The following is a 22,828-nucleotide window of genomic DNA, read 5'->3' on the forward strand; positions in this document are numbered from 1 at the left end:
TTCAGGACAAACCCAGGCTAGAATGAGAAGGAAGCATCTGTCTCGTTTTAAATGCTGGAGAGAGCTGTTTGATTAGCTCTCTGGAGGTAGGGTGTTAGGGGAAGTTAGAGTATAAACAGTCGCAGGCTTTTGACTTGGTAGACTGGTGTACACACATGAGCAGAGAGCCAGACCGAACGCTGGGGTGGTGGTAGTGGTCCTCAACCACGGCCGCTTGGTGTCTTGGGTGCTGCTCTGGCATCCAGACCCTGGAGCACCCCGTTCTCAGTGGTGCAGATCTCCACCCACTGTCACTTCTCCCCAACCTCATTAGGCACTAGCGACTCCTTATCCTTCCAGTTGTGATAAGACACACACACACACACACACACACAACATGGATGTTCAAGGTGATTGGCTGGGCAAGGTGTGTTTTCTTTTTTGCAGCACTAGCTGGATTGAATCCAGTTCATTAAATATCCATGGACAAACCAGTCAATCCTGTTGACAGGCTCAACTCATTAATCTCTTGGTGTGGACCATTGCGAGTTAAGTTTAGTGATCAATTTACATGCTTTTCCACAGAGGTAAAATGAATATTAAAAATGCTTTTAAAGGCACTACAGATTACTAATTCATTCCAAAGGCTGTATAAAAGGTTAACCTCAACTGTTGCATGTAGATATTTTTGTAAAAATCCAACCAAGAAGGAAGATTTTGTATGTTTTTGATAATTGCATGCCAAAGGTCGTAATAGTCTAGAATTTCTTTGACCATTGACATTTCCGAGTATTAAATTACTGTATCTTACTGAAGTGAGAACATCATTTTGAAAACTCACCTCTTCTCTTTCAGTTGCTTGATAATGTGGAGAATAAGATGAAAGGCACATGTGTGGAAGGCACCATTCCAAAATTATTCCGAGGCAAAATGGTGGTATGTGATCTTTAGCTTAAAGAATGGTTTTTAAAAATTTCAGTGCAGATTTGGCTGATAATGAGGCGCCCTTTTGCTTACTGCAGTCGTATATCCAGTGCAAAGAGGTGGACTATCGGTCTGACAGAAGAGAAGATTATTATGATATCCAGCTAAGTATAAAAGGAAAGAAAAACAGTAAGTGTCATGTGCAGAAAGGCATGTGCTTTTGATTATTTCTATTTTGGTTTAATGTCTCGTTTACACACCTTGTTTTTTTTAAAGTGTGCAGTGCGATGGGTGGACAGCCCCCCCCCCACACACACACCCTGAACTCTGCCCCAGACCAGCCCAGTCCCCAGCTCCCCTCTCCAGCACCCCAACATCTGGGCTTCTAATAGCTCAGGATAACTTTGCATGTTCTAGATGATTATTTAAAGGGAATCATGTAGCACAATGTCACCTTTTCTGGTTTCTTTGGTCCAACATTATATTTATGAGATAGTCATGTTGTAAATAGTGATCGCTTGATCATTTTCATTGTTTATAGTGTTACATTTTAGGGTTGTACCACAAACTCTTTTCCGGAGTCTGTTTCTCCGGTTGAGGTGCTAGGTGCAGGACAGACACTTCCCCTGCCTGCCTTCTCAGCAGGTATGGGATTTCTTCTTGGGTCTGTGGGGTCATATGTGGTTCGTGTTTCCTTGAAGGTCTGTAATGGTCTCTTTTTCAAATGCTTTTTAATGATTTAGGGGGGAGACTTACTTTTGAGGGCGTGGTAAGAGACTTGATTGAGTCCTTTATCTATTTTCATGTGCTGCCCAGTTCTTATTTCTGTTTTGAGTCCTGTCCTTTTGCGTAGGTCTTCATTCACAGGTTCGGAGGCTTTCCCTTCGGGTGGGGCTCTCTGGCTCCCTGTCAGGTGTCCCTCCTCCAGGTGTCCCGAGGCCCTCCTCTCCCTGGCACAGACTGCTGGGCGGCCATCCTTCTTCCAGTGTTCTGCTGTCCTCTTGTGTGCATCATTTCGAGGAGGTCTTATGTCACCCTTCGTCCCTCTGTCAAAGTGTCTCTCAAAAAAGCCCAGTGCTTTTGGTTTTCCCTTTATCGTAGGTTTTAAGCTGCCTGGGTATGAATCACACTGAGCTCTGGTGAAGTTTCTCCATGTTCTGCAGCTTGGTGTTCACTAAATGTCTTGGATCGGATTTGGAAAGCATCTTGGCTGCTGGCACAGGCTCTGTGCTCCCCACCCCTCCTGCTGCCCAGCTCACTCCATGGGTCAGCTACAGTGCCTTGTCCTCCACCTCCCCAGTCTTCCTGTCTGCTGTTGATCTCATCCTGTTATTATTTTCATATCCAAGAGGTTTTATTTGGATCACACCACCTGTGCTTGCCTCTGCTTTCCTTAAGGTAGGGGCTGCAGTTTGTGACTGTCCTGATGTCCCCGCTTGCTGTTGTCGGTCGCCTGGTTTCTGGCTGTCCTCCTCTAGGATGGTTTTGGCTCTCAGCTGGACTACGGCTGCAGCCTCTGCAAACTTGGGCTTCGTTTCCTGGGTGACAGGCATGCTGAGGACGATGAGGTCGCTTGTAAATGGTCTCCTTCTCTCCAGCCCCTTTTTCAAGCCTTATTAGGTGGGAGCATTGCAAGTGCTGTTGAGGGTTGATCTGGGAGTCTCCCACAGTCAGGAGGTTCCCCACTGTGGCTGGTGGGAGCACTTCTTCATCATGAGTTCAGAGGCCTGTCCTCCCTTGACCTTTGTCTTCCTGGGGGCCTCTGATAAGGTCCTCACCCGATTCGCCGATGGTTCTCCCAGCCCATCTCTGCAGTGCTCTGCCTCGGATTCCACTGGCTTCGCGCCTCCTGTTCTCGTGCCTGTCCTCAGGGCCCAGTGGATGCAGACCTCTGTCTAGCTTCCCTCCTCTTCCCTGCTCAGCAGTCTGGGGGACGTCCACAGTGAGCTGGCTGTCCTGGGGCCTGATTTCTGTCCCTCTTCCGAGGGAAGCACTGCCTGACATCCCCAGCTGTGAACCGCTGGTGCCACCGTGGTCCAGCTCTGTGGCCCTCAGACCAGAGCAGAAGCCCTTCCCTAGCGTGCTGCTGGCCTGTCACTCTTATTGCCATTTGTTCAACAAAACTTCTTGGTTTTAGTGACACCCATTGTGTCTGTCGTCACTTTTCTTGATGTCCTCTTGCCTGGTCCTGTTGCTTTTTCTGTCTGTGAGCCCCTGTAACAGGTGAGTGTTGGGCCAGCGGGCTGACCCCACCTTGTGCAGGTCCAGCTGAGCCCCAGGTTTCTGCGTCTCCATGCCACTGACCACCTTTAGACGCGCTGCCTCTTGCCCAATTTTTGTCCCTCCCCTCCACCGTGTGCAACCTCAACTGTACCTTTAATAGGCCTTGACCCTGCAATGCTGCCACTTGAGCCACTCTTGAGGAGTCCCTCAGTGTCCTTTGAGCCAGCGAAGCTGACAGTGTGGCAAACTCAGCACAGATGTAGCAGAGGGTGCTCGTTACTACAGTTGGTTTCCAGAATGTTCTAGTTGCACTGATGTTTATAATCTGCGCTGGGTTGGTTCTGTTACAGATAGTCTCAGTGATCACATGGGTTGACCTATTTCTCTCTCTCTTTAAAGTATTTGAGTCATTTGTGGATTATGTGGCAGTAGAACAACTAGACGGTGACAATAAATACGATGCCGGGGAGCACGGCCTGCAGGTAACGTGGGTGTCTACTTGTGTCCTGTTGCAGCCTTTCTTGTGTCCTCTGCTTAGTCACCAGTGAAGAGCCTGCCTGTGCCTTGCTGTGCGGTGCTGGGCTTAGAGGCCAAGGAAGTTCCAGACAGAGTTCAAGGGGTCAGGGTCGGGGTGGGCAGTAGCAGGGATCTCAAGCACAGCAGTGTCCAAGCCGAGCTCAGCTGCCCTGCAGGTTGGAGAATTGCTATGGGGTTGGAAGAAGTTTTCTCTTGTCTATTGTGTTCGTTGTTAGAGCTTTTCTTCAGTTTTTTGTGGTCATGCATAAAGTTTCCTTAGTTGGTTACTTGATTCCTTTTAGTTAGTCACACTTTTTTTTTTTAAGTGTAGTTAGTGTTGAGGGCTACAGCTTCTAGGGTCAGGGGTGCATTCCCTAGCGGGGGACACTCTGGGCATCTGGTGGAGCACTGAGCCTCTTGAACAAGTGACCATTCTATGGTCTAACGGGGTGACCTGGGCAGTGGTTGCTGGTCTACTCGATCCAGCAACCCAGTGGCCCAGGTTCTGATTTTGCAGCCTCCTAACCTGGACTCATTGACTCGAGCAATTTCTTATTTCAGCTTTGCAGATTGGCCTGTGCTGACCAAGCTGTCAATGCATGGCTCATGGTGCCAGTGTACCTGTTCTATAGTGGGCAATGTGCCCACTATTCTGCTAGGTTAGAGGAACCAGGGCATGGGTTAGATCAGGTCTCTTTACAGCTCTTAATTGGAGCTTTCTCATCCAAGTGTGCTAGGAAACATTTCTGTTCACTCACAAGAATTGCTCTCTGGGATCTTGGGGGTTTGGGGTCTAGGTGAGCAGTGTGTCCTAGGCTTGGCCTGTCTAGTGGTGGAGAGGATGTTTTTGTCTTCAGTGTCGTCCTGTAGTAAGGCCCCGGTTCCTGGGTATTTGGGTTTTTCTTTGCAGAGGTACCATGTCTTCCTAAGCATTCTCAGGCATACTAAAGAAAGTTGCCAAATAGGTATGTTTTGTGGAGCTCCCCCAATTCCTCCAAGTCTCTGGCCTTTATTGGAAGTACACCCATGAATCAGGCACTTAAAAGTGCTCACGATGGCTGAGGTTCTCAAGGCCTTATTTTGATGAGGGATAGATAGCTGGCTGATGGAGGCCCAGAGGAGCCTAGAGGTCACATGTCCCTCTAGAGGAGACCCTACCTAGAATATGGAGGTGCATGTGAGTGTCCAGTAGCACAGAGGCTGGCACCGGGGAGAGGGGTACTGGTTAGTGGGACTGAGCAGTAGGCTCTGACTGAGTTCTGACAGGACCTGGTGAGGGAATCCAGGGCACACAGGCTGTTTGCTGGTGGTGGCAGCCATGCTCATCTGTGCTTGTTCTCGTCTCAGCTTCCACTACATGCCCAGTCGGACACAACTGTAATCACCAACTTTCTAATTTGCCAAGGAGTGTTTTTTCTTTAATTTTCCCGACGTGTTTAATGCCAGTTAAATATGGCTGCATATGTAATTGACTTAACCCCTCCCCTTTGCTAGGCGTCAACTTAGTACTTAATCTCCCACACAAATGCTGGTGTGGTGTGATTTAAATGGCAGAGACACTGTAACTTTCCTGCCTTTGCCCATCCAGAGTCCCTAGACACATTCAGTTGTGCTGAAATTGTATTAACTTTCACTGCTTCAAGAAATACTAGAGGTGAGCCAGGTGCGGTGGCACACACCTATAATCTTGGCGACTTGGGAGGCTCAGGCAGGAGGATCACAAGCTTAAGGCCAGCCTCAGAAACTTAGTGAGAGAGAACCTCTATCAAAATAAAATCAAGGACCAGGAGGTGTGGCTCAGTGGTTGAGTGTCCCAGTACTGAAAAGAAAAAAAGAGATGAACTAAGTTTGTGTTTCTTCTCAATGTTCAGGAAGCAGAAAAAGGTGTGAAATTCCTAACATTGCCACCAGTGTTACATCTACAGCTGATGAGATTCATGTATGACCCTCAGACGGACCAAAACATCAAGATCAATGACAGGTAATCCCCCCGGGCGGAGCGTGGAGGTGCTGTGGTCTGTGTGCAGCTCATCTAGGGCTCTTCTGCTCCTCTCCACCCTCAGGTCCCCGGAGAGCTGTAAGGGTCAGGATGACCTCAGTAGGAGAAGCTGGTTCCCAATGGACACCTCCCCTAACTCCAGTCCCCTGTTGGGGCAGGTTGAAGTCTATGAGGACAGTCTAGGAATTATTTCGGTTTGTTAGAGTTTGACTTCACCAGCTTTTCTAATAAATTGGGTTTTTCCCATAATATAAATGTTACCTCAGATTCGTATGTTTTGCAGTATTTTGTGATCTCAGCGGTTAACTTCTAGAATGTACTAGAATTTTCAAGAATGCTAAAGTTGGGGGTTTTCAGATTAAGATCAGATGCAAGAGTGCTCATGCACACCCCTGGGTTTGCTTTAGGATACTATGTTCTTACCCTGGTTGGTCTGAGCACCAACCTGTGTACAGGCTGGCGGATGGTCAGTCACGTTTCAGGCTTGAGGGCACCACAAGTAGACCCTTTGCTCTGCCAGGCTTTGCCCCCGACTTGCTCACCCTGCTATGGCCTTATGATGAGGGCTGCCTGGTGGGCTCTAGACATTGGGGTTTAATCCATCCTCACCTTACTTTTATTAGAATTGTGTCTAGTGTTTTAAAAATTATGGTATTTCACACAAATGTCCAGATTTTCGGCATCATTAGGAACTCGGCACTTGGCAACATAGGGCTGCCACTCCCCGGCGGAGGGCGTGAGAGCCAAGGGTTGGAGCCCCTGGGTTCCCTGCAGCTCTTCTGCACTTTGTCACCACTGGTGACAAGATTTGACCACCTGAATCTAATGCTGTGAAGCCAGCAAGAGCCAGGGCTTCTGCAGAAGGCAGCCGAGAGGAGTCTGTTCCCATCTTCGCTCCCAGCCACAGCCTTGGCCCATCTCTCAGGTGGCAGTAACTCTGCGGTCTGCAACTTGGCCTTGCTGATTGATGCCGAAGGGTTGTCCACACCCTAGAAAGTTCTCTGTAGACTATCCCAACACTGAATGTTATGTTGAGCCCTTGGATTTGAACTAGTTCAAATTCTAGTGCTTTTTAGGCATTTTTCTCAAATCTAGCCACAACTTTATATTGACATAACAATGAACAGATTTTTCTAATTAGTGGAAGCTATCTCAGAAGTACTTCAAAAGCGCCTTCCCTTCAGATGTATAAACGAATGTTTAATTTCTTTAAAAAATTTTTCTTAATAGATTTGAGTTTCCGGAACAATTACCACTTGATGAGTTTTTGCAAAAAAATGATCCTAAAGATCCTGCAAATTATATTCTTCATGCTGTCCTGGTTCACAGTGGAGATAATCATGGTGGACATTATGTGGTTTATCTGAACCCCAAAGGGGATGGCAAAGTAAGTGTGGGGCCCAGGCGATAGGACCCTGCAAACTCAGCTATGCTGTGCTCCCTTCTGCTCTGCTCCTTGACCGCGTCCGTCAAGGATCCCTGCCCTGCCTTTGATGTCCAGTTTTCTTGCTGTGCAGTGCCATGTTCCTGTCCCTTCATTTGCCAGTACTTTAAAGGTAGAGTGGTAGGTCAGAGATGGTGCTCCTCTGATAGTAACAGACACTGGGCTTTACAGAGTGCTTTACAGCCGAGAGGCACTTACTTAGTTCTGCTCACAGGTTGCTAGTGTATTGGGGGCCCCTTGTCCTCCATCTCATCCTCTTCATAACACTCAGGAGGGCAGAAGGTCTGTTAGCATTTGGCAAATGAGGGTTTCAGAATCAGAGCTCCAAGACCACAGGGCCAGCAAGCAAGGGATCAGGGGTGGAGTGCCTTTCCTGTCCCTTTGACTTTGAAGTGGCTCTATTGGAGGCATGAGATGGGAAGATGACTATCATACAGCTGTGCTGGCTTTTTTCTTTTCTTTTGTACCTGGGATTGAACCTCGGGGCACTCAACCACTGAGTCACACCCCCGGCCCTTTTTTGTATTTTACTTAGAGATAGTCTTGCTAAGTTGTTCAGAGCCTTGCTAAGTTGCTGAGACTGGCTTTGAATTCTCAGTCCTTGTGCCTCAGCCTCTGTAGCCTCTGGGATAACAGGTGTGCACCCTCACACCTGGCTTTTTTCTTATTTTTAAGTCATCAATTTGTTGCAGTGTGTCGTGGGATAATGTAAAATATCCCATTGAACTGTACAATCATAGCACCAAGTGTCAACTAGCTGAATTAGGTATGTTTAATTCTCCAGATTTGTTAGCACCTGTCACTGAACCCGAGTAGGAAGTGGAGCTGGTGAAATGGCAGCATTTCCCACGGAGTATTAAAGAGGCAGATGGCAGCGCTGCTGCTCTGTGTGGCAGGCCACGCCTGCTCTGACCCAGCGGGGCCTCTCGTGTGAGGGCGGTCCTGGCGCCTTGTCTCTGCTGATGTCTGGCTGCTTTCCTTCCAGTGGTGTAAATTTGATGACGACGTGGTGTCGAGGTGTACTAAAGAGGAAGCCATCGAGCACAACTACGGAGGTCACGATGATGACCTCTCTGTCCGACACTGCACGAACGCGTACATGCTGGTCTACATCAGAGAGTCGAAGCTGAGTGAGTGCAGCTGGGCTTTGTCCTGCTCTTAGCCACGATGAACCCACACAGTCGTGCCTTGGTATTTTACACCAACAGAATGCAATTAAAAGTTAACAACATACAGTGGACCAAGCTGTGTTGCCCATCCAAACCTGTTTCTACTTACTCTGCCTTCCTCAGTCCATCCAAAAGCAAGTGGATGGGGCCTGCAGATTGTAAAGTGGACTGTGGTGCCAAACAGTTTTACTTTTTAAAAATTTATTTATGTTGATGCCAGGGATTGAAGCCAGGGGTGCTTAACCTCTGAGCCACATCCCCAGGCCCCTTTTTATTTTAAGACAGAATCTTGCAAAGTTGCTTAGGGCCTAAGTTGATGAGGCTGGTATTGAACTTGCAACTCTCTTGCCCTAGACTCCCGAGTTGCTGGTATTACGGTTGTGGACCACCGTGCCCAGCAGTAATATCACTGTAATAGGTCATTTTACTAGTGGCCGTGGCACCAAGGTGAAAGAGGATGCATCTGTCCTGCAGGTGAAGTTTTACAAGCCGTCACAGACCATGACATTCCTCAGCAGTTGGTGGAACGATTACAGGAAGAGAAAAGGATCGAGGCTCAGAAGCGGAAGGAGCGGCAGGAGGCCCATCTCTACATGCAAGTGCAGGTCAGCCTCTGCCCCCTGAGCCCTGCCACAGACAGCTGGCCTTGGGGGACTTGGACACAGGTGGTGGTCAGCACTGAGGGATTGGATGTCCACCCAGCGTAGCAGTAAGGGCTTAGGTGTGAGCCGGATGGAGGCCACATACAGCAGTGCCAGTGTGTGTGTGTGTCAGACAGGACCTCCCGGGGAGGAGGCAGGGCTGCAGGGCCCACTGCAGGTGCTCAGGGAGAGCACCACAGCAACCCATGAACTAGAGGCTCTGCTGTTCTGTTGTGCTCCTCCCTCTGGTCTCCTGAAGAAGTCCCTTCAGAGGATGAGCCTAGCTTTCAGCCCATGTGGTGTGAATGTGCCTCGCCGGACTCCTCTGCTATCTGTCAGCTGTAAACTCTGTTCTGTGTGTGTGTTTTCAGATAGTTGCAGAGGACCAGTTCTGTGGCCACCAAGGAAACGACATGTACGATGAAGAAAAAGTGAAGTACACTGTGTTCAAGGTTCTGAAGAACTCCTCCCTGGCAGAGTTTGTTCAGAGCCTCTCCCAAACCATGGTGCGTGACCCCCTTCCCTCGCCTCCATTGGCACTTCCTGCTCTGCGCATGCTCCTTCTCCGCCCCTTAGCACAGATTGGCTGCCTGTGGAAGTGAGGAGAGCATCCTGGGCACTGCTTCTGTTGGAGCCAGGGAAGGAGATGCTGAGCTCTTGACTCCAGTGCAGGGAATTCCACAGCATTTCGGAGCATGTTTCTACCCTGAACGGGTCTTGCAGTGGACTGGCCGATGGGCAGAGCGGGTGGGCATTCCTCCCCAGCTGCAGCAGCATTTTGGAACCACGGGCCCTCTGCCCTGGAGTGCTAGAGAGCCCGAGGAAGGAGGTGTAGCTGTCCAGCTCAGATGGGGGAAGGGTTATAATTAGCCCTCCCCAAACACAGAAGCTTTAAATTGGTATAGAATTGAAAAGTGTGTGATGGTTGTTCTTTTGATCTATTTTTATTTTTCTCCCCTAGGGATTTCCACAAGATCAAATTCGATTGTGGCCCATGCAAGCAAGGAGTAATGGAACAAAACGACCAGCAATGTTAGATAATGAAGCAGACGGCAACAAAACAGTAAATATCGTTGGTGCTGGGTGTCTGTGGCACTGCAGGAGGCATCCCCTCTGCAGGCGGTGCGCACCGTGTAGTTTTCACTCTGTCATCTAAGCCATTAACATCTTCTAAAACCAGCATCTCTTTTGGAAATAGATGATTGAACTGAGTGATAACGAAAACCCTTGGACAATATTCCTGGAAACAGTGGATCCTGAGTTGGCTGCCAGTGGAGCAACCTTGCCCAAGTTTGATAAAGATCGTAAGTGCCCATGCAGTGCCCGGCTGCACATAGCACAGGAGAGTTGGGGTCCTGGGTCGTGCTGAACACGGAGGCTGAGCCTCCCCTTGCAGAGAGACCTGCTGGTCAGTGCCCCAGGTGCTCACTGAGTCCGTGTTCAAGGCTTTGAGCAGCCATGCTGAAGTGGCCTGCCCCGTGCCTGCTCCGGGTCCCTGAGTCGTGTGCATCTCTGATCACATTGGGCAGGGGTCACAGGTGTCTGTCAGGGCCGGGTAGTCAACATTTCATTCTCTGGGCCACCTGGCCTGTTTTCATGTAGAAACAACCACAGAGTGTGCACCTAGAGCTGAACGGAACACACCCCCGTCTAAGAGCATGCTGACCCTCACAGTAAAGTCCCAGGTTTTTATTGCTGTGCGGATCCACTTCTGGCAGGGACCCAGCTAACATACTCCCAGCAAGTTAGTGCCAGGATTTCTTTTTTGTTTTTGTTGTTGCTGGGGATTGAACTTGGGGCCTGTCACGTGTGAGGCACGTGGTCTGCCTCTGAGCTGCATCCCCATCTGTCCAACTTGGGATTTCAAGTTTGCCATCCTTAGAACCATCTTTACTGCCTGGGGTAGTAGTAGTTCAGGGTGTGAAATCTGGAGCCTACCTCTGCTGCCATAGGATCAGCAGCCTCTTGACACTGACTTTTAGGGGGACATTAAGCTATCATTTCAGTCACCGACCTCCTAAGCTCAGCTGTTTTGTTTTTTTGTTGTTAACATTGTAATGAGTGTTAAGATTCTAACAAACCCGTTCATCAACTTATAGATGACGTAATGTTATTTTTGAAGATGTATGATCCTAAAACACGGAGCTTGAATTACTGTGGGCATATCTACACACCCATATCCTGTAAAATACGTAAGTCCTGCTGCACCTGCCCTCTGCATGGATTTGCTCAGTGTATCTCAACTGTGAATTAAAGCTTTTCCTCTATCCTAGGTGACTTGCTTCCAGTTATGTGTGACAGAGCAGGATTTGTCCAAGATACTAGCCTTATCCTCTATGAGGTTTGGATGACTTGTTTTTCATAGTCAGTGTAACAGTCGTCATTGGAGGTGGGAGGGTGGTGTTTTGCCAGCCCCTGGTTTGTTGTTTAAGGTCCTTTAAATCCAGGCCTCTGGTAGTTTGAATTCAGAAATTACACATTTTTAGATTTGTTAGTTTTAACTTACAGGATCAGTGATTATTAGGTACCTGTAGGTTTGTTTTTCCCATTAACATTTTTTGTTGTTGTTCTGGGAATTGACCCCCAGGATCCCCGAGTCACTGAACCACATCCCCATGAGACAGGGTCTTGCTGGATTGCTTAGGTTGGTCAAAATGGGAGGCTGAGGCAGGATGATTCCAGAGTTTCTGGGATTACAGGCAGGCACCACCCATGCCCAGCTTCCATTGACATTTCAACTTAGTGTGGGTGCGCTGGGTGTGGTGGTGCATGCCTACAGTCATTCTGGCTCCTTGGGAGACAGGCAGGAGGATGACCTAAACCCAAAAGTTTGTGGCCAGCCTGGGCAACATGAGGAGAATCCATGTCTTTAAAAAAAAAATGGTGAACAGAATTGGGTGTAGAGAAAATACTTACATTATGTGCAGACAAATTTTGTAATAAAACTTTTATATCTTTTACTATAGGAAGTTAAACCGAATTTAACAGAGAGAATTCAGGACTATGACGTGTCTCTTGATAAAGCCCTTGATGAACTAATGGATGGTGATATCATAGTGTTTCAGAAGTACGTACCACCTGATGGTTCCATCCCTTTGCACCAGCATCAGGAGCTGCAATCTGGTTTGTCCCAGAACCAGGGCACATTTGCACTTGGACCTGAGCCAATAAGTTGTTGCAAGTATCTGAGTGTTGGCAGTAGCTAGCCACCTCTGGGTTTTGGAGTTAGGGGCAGTGAACATTGCCATCATTTAAAGCTCTTTTGTTTCCTAAAAATGTCGATAGCTGTTAGCAGGTGGGAAGAGTTGTTCTTCCCTCAGCACTGGAAGTCAGAATTCCTTGGCCGTATCTGCTCAGGTAACTCATTCAGACCTATCTGCAGCAGACTCACAGTCTGGTTTGCAGTACTTGAGTCAGGAACAGCTTCCCAGCAGACAGAAGCCTCCCCGCCGAGTTCTGGTCGGGTGGGGCTCTGCTCTCCAACAGCGCTGTGGGTGTGGTTCTGCTGTGAACCTAAAGAGTGCAGAGCAACCTGAGCCGCGCCCTGCTGGGGCTGCCACCTTTTCTGTGGCACTGGTGACATATAGTCGGGTGCACTCCTAGTACCCTGCACAGAGAGGGTCTGTGGGCATCACTGCTGCCCAGCAAATGAGGTCCCTCAACAGGGGCACTGCATGGGCCTCCATTCATTCTGAACATTTCTTTTCCCCAGGGATGACCCTGAAAATGATAACAGTGAATTGCCCACTGCAAAAGAATACTTCAGAGACCTCTACCACCGTGTCGACGTCATCTTCTGCGACAAGACGATCCCCAACGACCCCGGCTTCGTGGTCACCTTGTCCAACAGGATGAACTATTTTCAGGTGTCAGAAAGCTGCTCCTCACCACATGCTACCCAGAAAGACCTGTTTGTTTTCCACAAGTCTGTTGAGGAGGCTGTCTGGCTGTGGTTTGGGAAGGGTGATGTTAGACCTAGGCCGATGCTCTTGGGAGCTGGGCCTGTGCTTCCCTGTCCTCCACCGTGTCTGCGTGTCTATCCCAGGAAAGCTTCTCTGGCATAATTTTGTTTTGAGAGAGAAGTTGCAGTAGCCCCTTTGCCTTAATATAACATGGCAAGTGTTTAATCGTGAGAAAATAAACATGAGCTTTATCATTAAAAGTAAGAACTGTGAGCCAGGCACGGTGGTGCACACTTTGTAATCTCAGTGGCTTTGGAGGCTGAGGCAGGAGTATCTCAAGTTCAAAGCCAGCCTCAGCAAAAGCGAGGCACCAAGCAACTCAGTGAGAAAACCCTGTCTCTTAAAAACGGGGGTGGGGGGGCTGAGTTCCATCCCTGATACCCACCCCCCCCAAAAAAAAAGAACCATGAGATGGGAGTCGCAGGATCCAGTGACAGAGACATGACCAGCACCTGAGATGGAGCGGCCCCTTGTGCTGATTCCATCCAGGCCATTGTGTGTGTGCCTCGAATTGTCACATCCTATGCCATGGAGTGCGGACTCCACAGCCATGACCCCTTGCCTGCTCACAACACATGGCTTTAGTTAACCCCACAAGATACGAGGCCCAGGAGCTGTGCCCCATACACAAGCCTGCCTCTCTCCGTCTCCAGGTAGCAAAGACGGTCGCACAGAGGCTCAACACGGACCCCATGCTGCTTCAGTTTTTCAAGTCTCAAGGGTAAGCCGTGCCCGTCGACGCGGGGATTTCTCTTTACTAAGTGCTTTCCAAAGCTCATCGAAGCATCTTGGAGCTGACATGCTAGTAGTTGGCCACTCTGCCTGACATGCCATTTCTCACCTCCCTTGAGGTCTGCACTTGTCACAACTCATGTTACATCCACGTTACTTGGAGATGTCAAAGCAGTTGACGGCTTCATTGAAAGCCAGAGTGTTTCATGTACACTACTGGTCCAGCTGCATCAGGGGTCGTGTGGTCAGGCTTTGATTGCTGTCACCTTTGAGGACAACATTTGAGTGTGACAGCTAGAGGGACTTAGGTCTAGGAAACGGGAGTGTTGAGTTGAACCCTGAGCCAGGCCCAGACCTCATGTCTAGGTGTGGGGCCAGGGGCTTGCTTCTGTGTTCACTCAGGACTTGTGTTTTAGGCCAATAAACACTTCATTTATTTATATGCTGTTTTCTTGTGTAGTTATAGGGATGGCCCAGGTAATCCTCTTAGACATAATTATGAAGGTACTTTAAGAGATCTTCTACAATTCTTCAAGCCTAGACAACCTAAGAAACTTTACTATCAGCAGGTATGAGTCCAAATTAATGTCCCTCTGGGTGATGAGGGGAAGGTGTGGGCTTTTGTGGAAGCCTATCTAAAATGCATGTCTCTTTCTTCATAGCTTAAGATGAAAATCACAGACTTTGAGAACAGACGAAGTTTTAAGTGTATATGGTTAAACAGCCAGTTTAGGGAAGAGGTGAGTTTTTGTTTTATTGGCATTTGCCTATTGTCTGTTGGTCCCAAAAGGAACACCCTCCCTCAGTGCTAGCCTGTGTGAGAGGCCCTCGGTGCGTCGCAGTCCTCCCCACTCAGGCAGCCTGCATGCTGCCCACGCAGGTCTCTCAGCCCTGAGCCTGCCGCACTCGGGGCCTTTTCTGGACACTTTGTCTCTGCCGCCTCCTTTCTTCAGCTCCCCCAGGGTTGGGGAGGGAGACCCCATTGCTGGCCCTTGGAGAACTGATGTGGCCAGAGCCACGGTGTGGGCCTGGCTTTTCCCTCTGAACCATGTCCCACTCTCCCGGGGCCCTTCCCAGGGTCACTTCCCGTGGTGCTGGAAATGGCAAGCTTTCTGCATCAAGGTGGCATTTCCTAACCTCCTGTCAGTACTGGCTTGGTCCCAGGTATGGGCAGATGGTCCCACAGTGCGTGGTTTCACAAGCAGGGGCCCTGGGTTTAAGGGGAACAGTGGTGGCCCACGGAGTGCTTGAGCCAGTCGGCCAGGGTTCCTCTTATTTGCTGCAGCAAAAGTCTGTTTTCTCTAATGCGACCGTGTCATCTTGTGGTCGCGTAGGAAATAACACTATATCCAGACAAGCATGGCTGTGTCCGGGACCTGTTAGAAGAATGTAAGAAGGCCGTGGAGCTGGGTGAGAAAGCATCAGGGAGGCTTAGGTGAGTGTTTCCCCAGGTTGGAGCCGGGCAGGGCTGCTCCCAGCCCAAACAGTGCAGGTTGAACCCCTTAAAGCCCACTGCCACGTCCTCCTGAAGCTGGTGCTGAGTGGAGGTTTGGAATAACTTTATTAAACCATTTCCCGCTCTTTGTTTTCTGATGTTAATGACTGTAATCAAAGGTGAGCTCAGGTGGAAAAGCCACCACAGGAAAGGTCTGGTTTGAGTTGAATGATCAACTGACCCTGGAAAAGGTGACTCCTGATTGTATTTGAGACACAACCTCATATTTGTGTTAGAATTGTCGGCTGATGCTGAGTTTGGCGATCAGTGTTTTCTGAGAGTTGGGCCCTGCTCCTACCACTTTGCCTCTGGTCAGCTTGAAGGACAGCTGACCTTTAGAGCTATTTAGTTCCACAATGCCTTCTTTTGTAAGTTTTTAATAAATGAAGAGACTATTTCTTTCTGAAGAGTGAGAAAGTATCTGGTCCTCCCTGCCCAGACCTCGTTGTGGGGAAGGTTGGCTTGATGAGCCTGTCTCTGGGCCCAAGTGTGGCCATGGGCTAGCTCCAGAGGCTTATTGACTGGACTCGGGACCACCTCCTCAACCCTTCGCAGGCCCTGCTTCTGATGTGTACAGTTCCTTTATTTTATAAATAAGTAAGTAAATCTAGAGGAAGAAGATAGGCGTGTTCCAGTAGCTTCATGGATTCAGTTTGTGGTAGCAGCCAGATTTGTTTTTGTTTGTTTGAGGACATGAATACATATGTGTGCATATATATTTATTTGCCCCATTTTTTTTCTTCATTTAGGCTGCTAGAAATTGTAAGCTACAAAATTATTGGTGTGCATCAAGAAGATGAATTATTAGAATGTTTATCTCCTGCAACGAGTCGAACATTTCGAATAGAGGTAACTGTCCCCTTTTGGCAGCAGAGTGCATTTGGATCCTGGGACAGTGTGTGGCAGGGCGGGTGTCTACTGCCCTTGTGACACTCACTGCGAGTCATACAGGGGACCTTAGTTTGGTTCATGTACCAATTGTTGAAGTGCTTTCTGAGATAATTTGGTTCTTCCAGACTACAGAAGAGATTCATTATGAGAAAATACAACACAGAGTTCGCCATTTCCATCATTTTTAAGTGTGTAGTCGAGTATATTTACTTTGTCGTGAAGCCTTCATCACCGTCTAGCTCCAGAACTTTTCCATCTTCCCCAGCAGAACCGCTGTCCCCATTAAACACTGGCCCTTGTGTTCTCCCTTGGGTCCACCATGCTGCCTCCCTCTGTGTGTGGACTCTGGTGGAAGCCTACAGAATTTATGCTTAGAATCCAAGTTTAATATGGACCCCAAGTGCATGTAGGCAGAAAGTGTTGGGTTGCCATGAATTGAAAGCTGAATGTTTTCCTGTGGTAACTACAATACTCGGCACTCTCATTCTAGCAAGGTTTATCGTGGTATTTTGGCAAAAATGTGGTTCCGCTACTTAGTTTTCCATCATTTTAACAAAATACCTGGAATGCTCATCTTAAAAGTATATTGTGGCTCACAGTCTTGGAGGCTTCCACCCCTCATGAACTGGTCCCTGTTGCTTTGGGGTCTGGCAGGGAGCTCAAGGTGGAGGAATGAAGAGAAGAGACCAGGGTTCTGCAGTCCCCTCCACAGGCACACACGAGCCCTCCCAGGTGGGCCCTACACTGAGAGGTCCTGTCACCTCCGGGGAGTGCCAAGCCTCTGATACGCTGGCCTTGGGGCCCTCTGGAGTGCGCTCTAGCCTGCCCGGTGGAGTGCCACATTAGAATTTAAGTGCAACACGTGCCGGCAGCGACTGCACTTAGGACACTCTTTGTGTTTGGAATGTGTCCCCAGGAGATACCTTTGGACCAGGTAGACATAGATAAGGAAAACGAGATGCTGATTACAGTGGCCCACTTCCACAAAGAGGTGTTTGGGACATTTGGAATTCCGTTTTTGCTGAGGATACACCAGGTAAGAGTTTGAGGGAAGGTCAGAACTGGAAGCTTCTGAACAGGTGTCGTTCACCTGCGCTCCTGCCTCAGTGAGCGCAGCGCGGCACCGAGATGGTGGGAGTGAGCATGAAGCACTCCGTCCTTTGCCTTCCCAGGGCGAGCGCTTCCGAGAAGTCATGAAGCGGATCCAGAGCCTGCTGGACGTCCAGGAAAAGGAGTTTGAAAAGGTGCGCTCTGGGGCCCTGGCGAGAGCGCAGGGGCCGCCCACTCCAGCCCCGCGACCAGTGGCGCTGCTTAGTCAGTAATGCCAGAGATAGGAACTTTGCCAGTGTGCAGAGATAATGGAGGAGTCTTGGTTTTTGTCTTCTAGTTTAAATTTGCAATTGTGATGATGGGCCGACACCAGTACATTAACGAAGACGAGTATGAAGTGAATTTGAAAGACTTTGAGCCACAGCCTGGTAAGAGCCCTCTCCCTGGAGGGGTTCATCATAGGGGAGCACTCCTGAGAGGCAGTGGGCACGGATGGGGAGGTGGACAGCCGGCTCTTCGCTCTCCACGTCGGGGCCCCTTGGGAAACAGGGAGTGACAACCGGTGGCCCCTGGACTCTCTTAAGGATCACAGCCCTTCCCGTCGGCTGAGTGCTGGCTGAGGACTGAGGGACAGGTGCTGGTTGCCCTGACCCGCAGTTCCCAGGGCTGCCTTGCGGAAGTGAAGCCCTCACGGCCCCTAAGTGGAGCGCCCTTGCTCCAGGCAGGCAAGCACAGCTCAAGGTCCCGGCTTCGCTGAGACACCCACATGCAGCTGTGGGAGTGATGGCTCGTGTGGGTAGGAGGTCCACGTTGGACAGCCAGGGGCTCTGGGGTCTCACGTGTTCTCTCTCCCCACCAGGTAACATGTCTCACCCTCGGCCTTGGCTAGGGCTCGACCACTTCAACAAAGCCCCAAAGAGGAGTCGCTACACTTACCTTGAAAAGGCCATTAAAATCCATAACTGACTTCTTTACCAGTGTGTTCAAGGCGGGACAGCGCGTGGGTGTGTGCCCCTTTTTAACAGCCGTAGAACTTTGGTACACGTGTACTCTAGCCGAAGTCTCCAGCAAGAGGATTTGCTGCTGATGTTAATTTTATTTTGTTGAGGCTGTTCAGTTTGGCTTCTCTGTATCTATTGACTGCCCTTTTTGAGCAAAATGAAGGTGTTTTTATAAAGCTTGGATGCCAATGAGAGTTATTTTATGGTAACCAGAATGCAAGGAACTGTCAGCGTGACGGGGAGAAGAGGTTCCTAGGACGCGTGTCACTGGCAAAAGGTCTCTAGGCTGTGTTTGGGTGGCACAGGCTGCCTGGCTGCCCGCCTGGGGCCTGTCCACAGCCTGCAGCCAGGCAGTCTGCAGGCTCGTCTGACTTAACTCCTTCAGTTATACTTTCAGTGACCTTTTGTGCATCTGTAAAGGCAAAACAGAAACTCACAACCTAATAAATAGCACTCTTTCCTTCATGTGTGCATTGTCGGCCCTTCCTCGGGTTCCTCCCCTCCGGATGCCTGGGGTCTTCTAAATAAGCTCATCTCACCTCCGCCAGCCACTGCTCTGCAGCCCACTTGCCAGGTGGGTGCACTGAATACAATCCTGACAGATGTTTTGGGTCTTTTTATTAAATTGGACACGTTAAATACAATGAAGGTTCACTCTGCTGCCTCAGCAAGCTTAGTGAGCTCGCAGCTCCTCAGGACGAGCAGGTGAAAGGATCACAAGTAGCATCCGTGGAAACGGGTGGCCAGAGCCACAGGAGAGCCTTTAGCAAGAGGGCGCGCTTGCTGGTGGTTAGGAAGCTGCTGGCTGTGTACAAAGGGTAAAATAACAAAGGAAAAATGAAATTGTGTATTTAATGAGTGGACATGTACAATTTGCCACTGGGAGAGGTCACTTTTTGTTGGGTGAGTCTACAAGTGGATGTCCCTGGTGTCATACTCACTGTGTGGTTCATTTCGGCCCCCGCCTCGTTTCCTTTTCATATGGAGCTGATGCCAGCTGCGTGTCTAGTTTCGAGTGCAGTAAATAGAATCGGCAGATCACGCTTACTTTCCCTCCTTTTCCAGTACCTTTGTTTCTGTAGCAGCAGTGTTCGCCAACTCTTCCTGTATATTGCCTTTTTGCTGGAAAATGTTGTATGTTGAATAAAATTTTCTATAAAAATTCAGTGAGTGACGTGGAAGTGGAGGAAGGTTGCTGCCCTCCCCGCTGCTGCCTGGGACGCCCTTTCGCTGTGCACAGGTTCCATGGGGATGCGTTTCCTCCTGGTTCCAGGGCTGGGGTGGGGAGGGGAGACTTGCCTCTGACTGGTCACAGTAAGTTTGAGAAATAAAAGACTTAATGAAATGGCTCTGAGAGAGGTGGCGTCCGCCGGGTGCAGGGCTGGCAGGGCTGGCCTCTGGCCTTCGTCCTGTGTCCGTGGCATCGGTGCCTGGTCTCTTGGCAGTTGCCTTGGAGGATCTCTCCTTGGTTTCTGCTGTGAGCGCTGCCCTCCTGCTCAGTCAGGCTGCCTCGCCATCCGGGCCTGGGGGCCCATCAGGAGAGCCTGGTCCTTCCCTGGCTTCCTCTCGGGCCTGTCCTTGTCCTAGGACCCCCAGGTTTTGCCTTTGGGTGTTGGCTGGGAGTCTAACTGAAACCAACCCGCAGAGGTACTGTGTGTGTGTGTGTGTGTGCACGCACACACGCTCACGCACCGAGCACTGCCCTTAGGCTTGCAGTTTACCGGTTATGGTATTGGGAGCTTGCGTCTGTTAAACTGGTTTTGGGGAGGCAGAAGTGCAAGTTTTAAAACTTAAGGGTAGAGAAGCTGCCTTCCAGGTGGGCCACATGAGTCTTCTGAAGCTGTCAGGTCCTGTCCCCCTGTGGTGTGTGGGTCCCTCCATGGATGGCAGGGCAGCCCTCCTCGTGTTGAAGCTGGCGCATGGCCCTGTCCACGGGGCCTGCCCGCAGAAGCAGCCTGCTGGGCTGGGCCCAGCGGTAGAACACTCGCCTGCCATTTCAAATACCTTAGCACCACGTAAAAATGAAGGTACTGTGTCCGTCTATAGCTAAAGATCATTTTAAGAAGTGCAGGGAGGTGTGGTCTGTCATTTCCGCAGCAGTTCCGCATGCAGGAGTTTCCCCTAAGCGTTAAGGCAGTGTCCCCCACGTCCACCTTGGAGATGGAGGTGTTTGTCGGGAATTGCCAACCTTGAAGAATTTTGAGCCAGCTGCCTTGGGGATCAGCACAGCCATCCAGGAGAGGGGCACACAGGTCTAGGGCTGCTCACACGTACTGCCGTTCAATAAATGTGTCATGACATAAAAGGATCAGAGGAGTGTGGCACGAGGAGATGAGGCTTTGGAGCTCGGTGGGGCTGCGTCCTCAGTGCGGTGGGGACCTGCAGAGGCAGACTCCAGTGTGGGTCTGTGGCTGAGGGGGAAAGTGAGTCCAGCGACCAGCTGCCACATTGGGGGCCTGCCTGGTTGTCCAGGGCCTCAGAACCACCTGTCGGCAGCTTCTCGGGCTCATGTTCTTTGGTGTCTGGGTCAGATGGAGATCTGCGATTGCTGAGCTGAGCCCTCAGGCGACAGCTTCTTAAGGCTCCATGAGTTACTAAAGTGAGGTGTGCAGGGATTTTTTTTAATAACGTGGTTTGGGTTTGACATTAGAGCCAGTGTTGACATATCAACCATGAAAGACCAGATAGTAAATACCGCCACTTGGGGCGTGTGACACCCGTTGCCACTGCTCAGCTCTGCTGCCCCGGCGGAAAGCGAGCACGGGCACCGTGCTGTTTGCAGAGCGGGTGCAGCCATTTGCAAGGGGGGCCATCTTCATGCTTGAAGTACGCCTGCAGGCGGAGGCAGGAGGGTGGCAAGCTTGAGGCTGGCCTTGGCAGTTTAGCGAAACCCTGGACTAGATAGATCCCTGGTATAAAAACTACTTTTCTCCAGTGGAGAAAGTTTGAAGTGAGATGGCCACCACAGTCCAAGTAGCAAGGAGGTCCCAAATGACCACGGAGCCAGGCCTTGCTCCTGGGGATAGCATCTGTAAGCATATTTCAAATACCATTGAGTTAGGACTCTGTCCCCAGGATTTTTTTTTTAAGAGAATTTTTTAATATTTATTTTTTAGTTTTCGGTGGACACAATATCTTTATTTGTATGTGGTGCTGAGGATCGAACCCAGCGCCCTGCGCGTGCCAGGCGAGCGCATTACGGCTTGAGCCACATCCCCAGCCCCTCCCCAGGGTTTTGTGGGGCCATTATGTGGCAGGGCCTGCCAGTCTGGCCCTTCATCTCCTTAACCCAGCACTGTCCAGCAGAACCTGCTGCTGTGGTGGAATGTCCCCTCTGCTCAGGGCAGTAGCCCCTGGCCACATGTGGCAGTCTGGTGTCGTTGGCTGAGGAAGCAGGATTCCAATTCTGACTCCAGTCACCCACGGCTACGGCTGCCGTGGTGGGGAGCACAGCGCCAGCTGGTGCCCTCGCCTGGAGTCGGTGCAGACCATGACGGCATCCCTGCCAGGCAGGCTGATCCTGCCAGGCTTGAGGGTAGGATGGCTGGTGACAGCCAGCACTCATGAGCACTGCACCCTGCCTTGAGTTCAGCAGTGGCATCTGGGCAGTTCAGGGACCAGAATCGGGGCCTGGTGGCAGCTCAGTACTTGCCCGGGCCAGAACATGTGTTGAGACCCAGTTTGACTCGCGCCTTCCACTGCTGCCAAGCTCACCTGCCAGGGCCAGGTGCTGCCTGATGGGCCTGAGTATGGAGGGCCAGGACGAGCTTAGGAGACGGTGCAGGAGGAGGCCACAGCCCCATGTACCCCAGCCTGCTCTGCAGCCAGCTGTGGGCACAGGAGAATTATGACGGCTTGCCGCAGTCTGGCTGGGTACAAAATCACGAGCCCCTCACAGCTTTGTAGATTCAAACAGCAATTCTTTATTCCCGAACTCACACCGGCACTCTAAAATTCACGTTCTGGGCCAAATTCACGTTCTCTACTAGGCTCTAATCAGCAGGATAGGCCCTATTCTCTGCAGGGTACACCTTAAACCTGGAACCGCCCTAAACCCAAGGACAGGATACTCTCTAAAACCTGATCCGCCCTAAACCCGGATCTGCTCTGGTCCTTGAGCAGGGTCACCTTTCTCAAACATACATGCAATGTCACAACAAATGTCCAAGGCAAGTCCATTTCCTCTAAGCAACATGGGGTACGCTGGCAAGGAAATTTCGATGCGTCATTCCTACTTGGCAATGGCTCTCAGCAATGGCTACCTCTATAGAGAGGTGGAGAACGTGGTCAAGCCTCCCACCTTCCTGCACCGTGGCCAGGTGTGGCTGGAGCGGTGGTGGGGAGCCTGGGTGTGAACTTGGGAATATTTGTTAAGGCTGAGTTGTGATCAGGTATGACCTTGGGGGTGAGCTAGGGGAATTCCATCATTCAGACACCTGTGCCTCGGGCACCTGCAAACACCTTGAAGAAGAAAAGCCTGTTTTCAGTGTCATTTCTACTTTTTAAGAGGTGACAAGCTGAGGTGTAGCTTAGTGGTATATCACTTGGCCAGCATGTGCAAGGCCCTGGGTCCTGTCCCCAGTGCTACAAGTAACTAATAACCAAACATCGAGAGACCTGGCAAGTGACACTTCCTAACCCTGGGCAATCTCCGTCCCAAGGGCGCGGGATGGATTCATGGGATCAGGAAAGAGTGCTTGCTGATGTGTAGTGACATCCCATCATAAGTACAACTATAATGCACCCATAAAACGTGGGGCAGGGTGAGGAGTGCTGGGCTGGGCACACCTGCAATCTCAGCG

At 50.2% G+C, this 22,828-nt stretch overlaps 1 protein-coding gene across 2 annotated transcripts in view; it reads left to right on the forward strand.

Moving 5' to 3' along the window:
- Positions 1 to 18,491, forward strand: part of USP7 (ubiquitin specific peptidase 7) — a 56,162-nt gene extending 37,671 nt beyond the window's left edge. For both annotated transcript variants that reach the window (XM_081296891.1, XM_081296892.1), the window contains exons 9-31: positions 835 to 915; positions 1,002 to 1,092; positions 3,526 to 3,608; positions 5,514 to 5,623; positions 6,872 to 7,028; positions 8,071 to 8,215; positions 8,729 to 8,859; positions 9,267 to 9,401; positions 9,857 to 9,958; positions 10,094 to 10,199; positions 10,995 to 11,087; positions 11,169 to 11,236; positions 11,862 to 11,962; positions 12,608 to 12,761; positions 13,511 to 13,578; positions 14,050 to 14,158; positions 14,252 to 14,329; positions 14,924 to 15,024; positions 15,834 to 15,933; positions 16,892 to 17,011; positions 17,148 to 17,219; positions 17,363 to 17,453; positions 17,885 to 18,491. In XM_081296891.1, the coding sequence (XP_081153017.1) occupies positions 835 to 915; positions 1,002 to 1,092; positions 3,526 to 3,608; positions 5,514 to 5,623; positions 6,872 to 7,028; positions 8,071 to 8,215; positions 8,729 to 8,859; positions 9,267 to 9,401; positions 9,857 to 9,958; positions 10,094 to 10,199; positions 10,995 to 11,087; positions 11,169 to 11,236; positions 11,862 to 11,962; positions 12,608 to 12,761; positions 13,511 to 13,578; positions 14,050 to 14,158; positions 14,252 to 14,329; positions 14,924 to 15,024; positions 15,834 to 15,933; positions 16,892 to 17,011; positions 17,148 to 17,219; positions 17,363 to 17,453; positions 17,885 to 17,991 (2,403 nt within the window). In that variant the 3' untranslated portion in view covers positions 17,992 to 18,491. The remainder of the gene's footprint in view (positions 1 to 834; positions 916 to 1,001; positions 1,093 to 3,525; positions 3,609 to 5,513; positions 5,624 to 6,871; positions 7,029 to 8,070; positions 8,216 to 8,728; positions 8,860 to 9,266; positions 9,402 to 9,856; positions 9,959 to 10,093; positions 10,200 to 10,994; positions 11,088 to 11,168; positions 11,237 to 11,861; positions 11,963 to 12,607; positions 12,762 to 13,510; positions 13,579 to 14,049; positions 14,159 to 14,251; positions 14,330 to 14,923; positions 15,025 to 15,833; positions 15,934 to 16,891; positions 17,012 to 17,147; positions 17,220 to 17,362; positions 17,454 to 17,884) is intronic.
- The last annotated feature ends 4,337 nt before the right edge of the window (positions 18,492 to 22,828 follow it).

The sequence above is a fragment of the Spermophilus citellus genome (assembly GCF_964194105.1).
Source record: "Spermophilus citellus genome assembly, chromosome: 6".
Classification (NCBI taxonomy): domain Eukaryota; kingdom Metazoa; phylum Chordata; class Mammalia; order Rodentia; family Sciuridae; genus Spermophilus; species Spermophilus citellus.